This window comes from Opisthorchis viverrini, assembly GCF_000715545.1.
Source record: "Opisthorchis viverrini unplaced genomic scaffold opera_v5_45, whole genome shotgun sequence".
NCBI lineage: Eukaryota > Metazoa > Platyhelminthes > Trematoda > Opisthorchiida > Opisthorchiidae > Opisthorchis > Opisthorchis viverrini.
In genome coordinates this window covers 15305-21890 of record NW_008751701.1, presented here as the reverse complement: position 1 = coordinate 21890, position 6586 = coordinate 15305, and the positions used below count along the sequence as shown (strand labels likewise).

The 6586-nt window shown below is 47.6% G+C and overlaps 2 protein-coding genes across 2 annotated transcripts in view; one reads left to right on the top strand and one right to left on the bottom strand.

The window, feature by feature from the left end:
• T265_03224 (hypothetical protein) overlaps window positions 1–2194 on the bottom strand; it is a gene marked incomplete at both ends in the record, with an annotated part of 33129 nt that extends 30935 nt beyond the window's left edge. The window contains 2 exons of the mRNA XM_009167657.1: window positions 1199–1615; window positions 2082–2194. Coding sequence (XP_009165921.1) covers window positions 1199–1615; window positions 2082–2132 — 468 coding nt within the window. The remainder of the gene's footprint in view (window positions 1–1198; window positions 1616–2081) is intronic.
• T265_13192 (hypothetical protein) overlaps window positions 1–6586 on the top strand; it is a gene marked incomplete at both ends in the record, with an annotated part of 68407 nt that overhangs the window by 58852 nt on the left and 2969 nt on the right. The window contains one exon of the mRNA XM_009167709.1: window positions 3944–4031. Within this exon, the coding sequence (XP_009165973.1) occupies window positions 3944–4031 (88 nt within the window). The remainder of the gene's footprint in view (window positions 1–3943; window positions 4032–6586) is intronic.

Sequence of the window (6586 nt, the reverse complement as noted above, 5' to 3'; positions counted from 1 at the left end):
GACGGCTCCGTTCTAAGTTAGGGTAACCTGGCAGCCTCTCGCACTTTCTCCGGGTGACATGGTAACTAGGGGCCGAAGGAGTGTTACAGCTGAACCATTATTTTTATTTATTCCTGCACCGAATTCACCGCATGGCGGGGTGGGGGGCAGGTTGTGTGCAAGAATTGGTCCCGCTCTGATCCTCTCTAAACAAAACGAGGCCTAAGATTCCAGCTTCTCACGGAAGCCATATTCAATTCAAGTCGCGTCTCGTTCGCTCTCATTTAGATCTGAGTCAGGACCCTGTCTGTGGGTTTTATAGTTGGTAATGTGTTGAAATACTGGTAGCTCGGATGCGTTTGTCGGTTGTTGGTCAGGTGGCTGTTGATCTGTTCGCCGAGCTTGGCAATAGGCTTGTGGTATCATTAGGCCGAGGCGTTGGACAAACCACACATACGGCTCACTTCCTGGATGTGTCAGCATAAAAGCGACACCACACTGGCATACCCGAAGGTTGGAATCCAACATTACTGGCACCGTTAACGAGTTCTAGTGGAGATGAAACCAGAGGAGTTGAGCGGCTACTGCCCAATGTAGACGAACTAGACTAACCACGTACAGAAAGAGGTAAGTCTGCTTAAGTGTAGGCGACTCGGATAAATTGACTTGCAAACTTTTCGTCACCATACGAGGAGACATCATCAGTGCGCAGTTGGGTGGGTTTTTCTTCCTTGCCTGAGTGCGTTTATATGGCAAGCTACCAAATAGAAGGCGTTGGGATAACCAATCAGCACAAAGGAACGCAGACCACAACGCAACAAAGATCACAAACGGACCAATAGATTCACCAAATTTGTTGCGCTTCAAGTAGCCAATCACGTCAGAAGATAACAGATTGCCTTCGAATGCTATATAAACGCACGCAGGCAAGGAAGAAGTACCCACCGAACTGCGCACAGATGATGTCTCCTCGTATGGTGATGAAAGGTTTGTATGCCAATTGCCAAGTTCGGCGAACAGATCAACAGCCACTTGATCAACAACCAGTAATCTCACCCGAGCTACTAATATTTCAGCACATTACCGACGCCGATAAAGATTCAACAAACCCCAAGGCAACACCCAAGAAATTCCAGTTCAAAAGCCAAAACAGACAAAACGAGAGAAACTAAGGATGCACTCACACACGCTGCAGATAGATGTACACCCATCAACTTACAACGCAGTTCCGACGAGTCCTGGGCGGTGGAAAATGGCCTTTGTGGTTACGACGATAGTAGAACCAAACCGGTTTTCCCCAGTAAGTATTTAGATAAACTAAAAAAAGGAGAATGATGCACAGATAAAAACGACGCCGCCATGTACCTTCGGAATTCATGTAATCCAAACTTGTAGACAAGTCTACCGGTGCGTACAACTTCCCCTGGTAGTTCTTTCGTAAACTCGGCTGGGACTGTTTATCCACGGTGGGACTGCTTTCAACGTCAGCTGAATCGATCTCGCCCTCTGCGGCAGATGATGATTTGGTCGGTCCGCTGGATAACCTGATTGTGGATGTTAGTATAGTTGGGACACAAGACGTGATTTTGTGTGGCTTTATTTGCGATGTCCATATAGCGCAAGAAGTGTTGACCGACTAAACGAAGACAAAGGAAAAGTAGGGTGCCAAGTCAGATAAATGAAGCGTTAACAGCGTTAACTTAAAATGTTCCAAGTTCTTGGGTGAGAACAAAATGGTTGTATGGGTTCTTCCGTGCTCAGAAAGGGTGTTATCTGCATGCATGAGGTCTTATATTCCCATCTAAGTTCGTCAGGTACCACTTACATGACACTAGCTACATACATACATCATGGCGGACAGCATAACATCAGTGTTCAGCACGGTCAGTGTATGGGTTTGTTAGGCAGGCTCAGACCGAGAACTAAGCTGAGGAAAATACCGTTATTACAGAGTTACAGCATACAACTTGTCCCGGTTTGGTGACTAGTAACCTGCGTGCAGGGTCCGTAGTCAGTTCAACCAACATCGGAGAATGGATAGGAAGGGTGCAAGTGAAGCAATGTGGAGAACTCGTGTGACAATACAGGTGCTAACAACTCACCTTCAGCGCCAAAGGACGCAGTATCAAGGGTGAAGTGACAATCCGAAACATGTTGATGCACTGTACTTAAGTAGCAGATGGAGTTAATCGATCATAGCCTGATAAGAGACGACTGAAATGTAGAGAACGGGATAGAGCCTGAAGCTTTTAACCGGACAAATAGTGGTGAAAAACGGTACTGTATCTCAAACAAGCGTATCCTACCTTCGTCGACGAGTGCAACTACCTGGTGTTACGAATAAATTCAAATATGTGGTTGGTGCACAACTGCCGAACCATCTACAGTGCTTCTTTTACTTTACGGGAGTTCACTAATCACAATCAACAGACTCTCCAGACAGCTATTTCAATCTCGTCAAAATCAGAACCCGAGAAAATATGGTTCAGGTACAGATAGATCTCGCAGTGTATGAAACAACCGAACCGCGGTTTGCAACCACGTGATTCAAGTTGGCAGTTTCAACCAGCGAGAACAAGTGAAGGATAATGTGGCACTCTGAAAACCGAAATACAAAATTCTCGACGTATTTTCTCGTAAATTATATCTGGCAGGAATCAGACGGCACACATCTTACACTGACGTAACGAAGTTTCGGTTGCGTAGTGTTATTTTGAACCGCATCGTAAGGATCTAGCGAAGTATTTGGCCTTCCTTCATTACGAAAGTCCCTAATTTGGTGTGACGATTCGCGCACCTCCATAAGCCACTCAGCTATACTGGCAAATGTACGTGTGACACTCGCAGAACCCCTCATACAAGGAAAATCGTACAGCAGTGCAAATTTGTCATGCCACGCGAAGAGAGCACGAGAGCTGAGATACAGCCTGGTTGCCCAGGCCTAGATGGAAGCAGTCGAAATACCGGGGTTGGGTTCGAACCACGGACACTCCGGCCAGTAGTTTCGCATTAACCAAGGAGCTATCTAGAGCTCCTAATCTTCCAAATTTGGAACTGGTGACTTTCTCCTTGAAAATATAGGTAGCTCTGGCAGTTTAACGTCAATCAGCGCCGACGCGCGGTTAAGCCTTTCAGTCAAGGGCTTTGGTTGAAGACCCTAAACGTTCTGCTGTTTAGGTGTGGGCACCCTAGCAATATCCCCGCCCACGTACAACCATGAAATGTACGCTTACAAATAATCTCGCGCCACACCAGCCGTCGCTTGGTGTCATTAGCCAGTTCACCTCACCTGCGGCATGCGTCACGGTAGGGAAGTGAAAACAGACTACCGCTGACGTCCCCCGTTCCTTAACACATCTGGTCTCCACCTCCTAACCCTGTTGCCAGCGGCATTTCCGCAGGCCCATTCTTAAGAACTGGCAGATCTACTCGCCACCCATTACCGTTAGCTGCAACGTCTACAGCTGACTCGGTCGGCACAGTCGCACACGTTTCGGAATCACCCCTTATTCAACCTGGCAGCTTGAAACAAGCCAGACAATAGACTGCTCTAGAACGTGCGCTGGACACTCTCTGGGGATCCAGGACCCAAGTATGGTTGCTGAACTGATCCCCTTATACCTTTCCTCTCGCTTCCAGTTGTCAGTCAAACCAATCAACTTGCGAGCTGCAAACCGGATGTCACAGGCACAATGGTTCTAGCTGCTACACTCTCGATCAGCAAAAAGTGGGAGAGTGTGGGACATACAGCCGAGTCTTGGAGGCGATGGCATATTCGGTAAGTTCGATAACTGGGTAGCCAAGCATTGAAGGCGATAGATTTGATGCACGAGCACCACCGACTGCGCGATGGGGCCATTTCTGCCAGTGTCGCTACCGTTGGTGAGTTAAGTCCAGGGGCCCCCATCCAAGGAGGCAGCAGTTGTCGACCCGACTGATTATTGTTTACATACTTCACCTCCAGGGTAGCGAAGCATTGAAGGCGGTAGATTTGATGCACGAGCACCACCGACTGCGCGATGGGGCCATTTCTGCCAGTGTCGCTACCGTTGGTGAGTTAAGTCCAGGGGCCCCCATCCAAGGAGGCATGTCGTGTCGACCCGACTGATTATTGTTTACATACTTCACCTCCAGGTCACACAATGTCCACCTCTCGGTCGCTTCTGTTCAGTACAGGGCTGGGCTGGGTTGTACACGTCTAGTGATCCAGAAACGGCTGTGGCTGCTTTTGTTGGGGTCGACACTATTCTGAACCATCGAGATGAAGGGTTTCTTTTTCAACGCTCACCGTTGATAGCTGCCTCTGTGATTCGTTTAGGAACGCCTGTGAGAGCGTTAAGTAAACGTACCGATAATCGCTAATTGTTCATCGCATCTGCTTATGCCCAAACAAACTGTAGCTCCGTACACCTGGTCTATAGGACAACTTGAGTGCCTTCTGGGGGTGGGCCAAGAGCTCATATATTGCTGTGGTTGCAGGAGATATGAATGCGCAAGTAGACTTGGCGCTGTTGAGGCTCAATCAGTGTTTCTGTGCAGCACTTACTTCCAAAATATTAAAAGACGCGTGGCCACACGATGACCCCCTCCGCATGCGGGCCAACCTCCAGCTGAGATAGATCACACCGCCAACAGCTATAGGTGGCATAGGTGGATTGCTGATTGTCGATAAAACACCTATGCTGATTCAGACCACGCACTTGTTCGTTGTTGCTTCTTGTTGTGCTTTCCAGGGGGCGCAAGAACTGAACGCACCTCACCTGGTCACCAAAAGACACTCGGATCGTTGTGTAAGTCACCTACTGAACTCCCTTCCGGATAGATTTTGACACTTACTGGAAAGTGCTGTCTGGAAATTCGCGAGATGGTGGGTGCTGTGTTTATGGAAAACAACAACCAACTAGACCCGAGTACTGGATTTTGAACAAAACTGAGAAATTGCCCGAAGCTCAGACACTCATTTCTCCCAGTCCAGAGTACTATCCCACAGGACCAACTGTCAGACTCTAGGTGAAAAACACCATCGAAAAACTTGGTGAGTTCAAAAAGCTGGAGGAATGAAGGAGTCGAGAAAATGTAGGAATGTGATTCGAACCGTTCCAGTTGGTATGAGCTCAACAGACCCAAGGAGGCGAAACAATCACCGATAAACATTACTTGTCTATCTCCAAAAAGGAACGTCTGAAACGTTGAGTCGAACACATTAACAATTTAACTGGCCACTTGCCGGTGTACCTTATGCACCCTCCTGACCAGTACCGACAAACAAAATAACACTTTGCTAAATCCATGAGATCCTCTCTACATAGGACGTCCAAAAGTCAAGTCGAATTGGCGAAGAGGAAACGCTTGTCTAGACCTGATACTCCCATACAATTGATGTGCACGACGAAGGAGGGTGGTTCATTCAGTTGTATGCTGATCATCAACGGTTTCTGGCTAGACAGATTTTCAACACAAACGTTCGCATCGCGTAATCAGGCAACAACCAACTGCAAGTCAACCGTAGGCGCAACTGAATTGCGTGGCTATGCTATCAACCACCAATGCAGAGCCACAATTCAAGATCGCCGCGCATTCTGGGACAAACAACTTGATTCCAAACACGCCTGAGCGCGGGCAAATATGAAAGTTCGCGTTCCTTATGGTATTCACAAGTTAAGAAAAAAGTTACTAATTCACCATCTTCGGGGAACTACCATAGTTTAGCTCTCTATGGTAAACGAGTACTCTGCTGATCAAAGGACGCCCTTCAATGCGGAGTTATTTACTGACCGATAAGAGCTAAGCGATCACACGATATTACAGACGAATGTGAAAATTAAATTCACTCAGTCTTTGAAGCGCGAACAATCTCAAGTGTCTTCTTAAAATTTACTGGATGTTCTTTTACTCAGTAAATCGATCAATGTATCAGCTATAAACCGTGTGCCATAGGTATATTGGTTCCAGCTGCTACAGCTTCGATCACCGGAAACGGGAAAGTGGAATATACGACCAAACCTTGGAGGCAGAGGCGTATTCAGTTCGCTCGGGTAGCTACGCACTGAAGGCAATAGCTTTGATGCACGAGCGCCACTGACTGCGCGATTGGGCGGTTTCCGCTAGTGTCATTAACCACTGGTGATTTGAGTCCCGGGGTCCCCATCCAGGGAGGCGGCAGTTGCCCACCCGACCAAGTTTAATGTGTCTTTATACTTCTTTGACAGGTCATACACTGTCTACCTCTTGGATGCTTCCACTCAACACAGGGCTGGGCGAGACAAGCTGTGTGAGGCAGACGGCATTCTGGCATCCGGAGTACATGTCCTAACCAGGGTCACCATCATCTTCATCGACAGCATGATATCCGTATTTAACACGGATGATCCGCTGCCGTACAACCATGATTTAATTGAAAGCCTTACAGTGAAGAAAAGAATGAAGGCAAATGGGGAGGGAACTTAGTGCTAGCTTACTACAATCAATCCGAGGTGCCTATACCTTCAAACACTCATTCAGACAATCTGGATGGAAACTGACAAAAAGAATGCCACTGACATCGATTGACGGCCATAACTTGCAGCGTCTTCAACCAGGCGCAGTGGGGATCACGCGTTTTCCATTC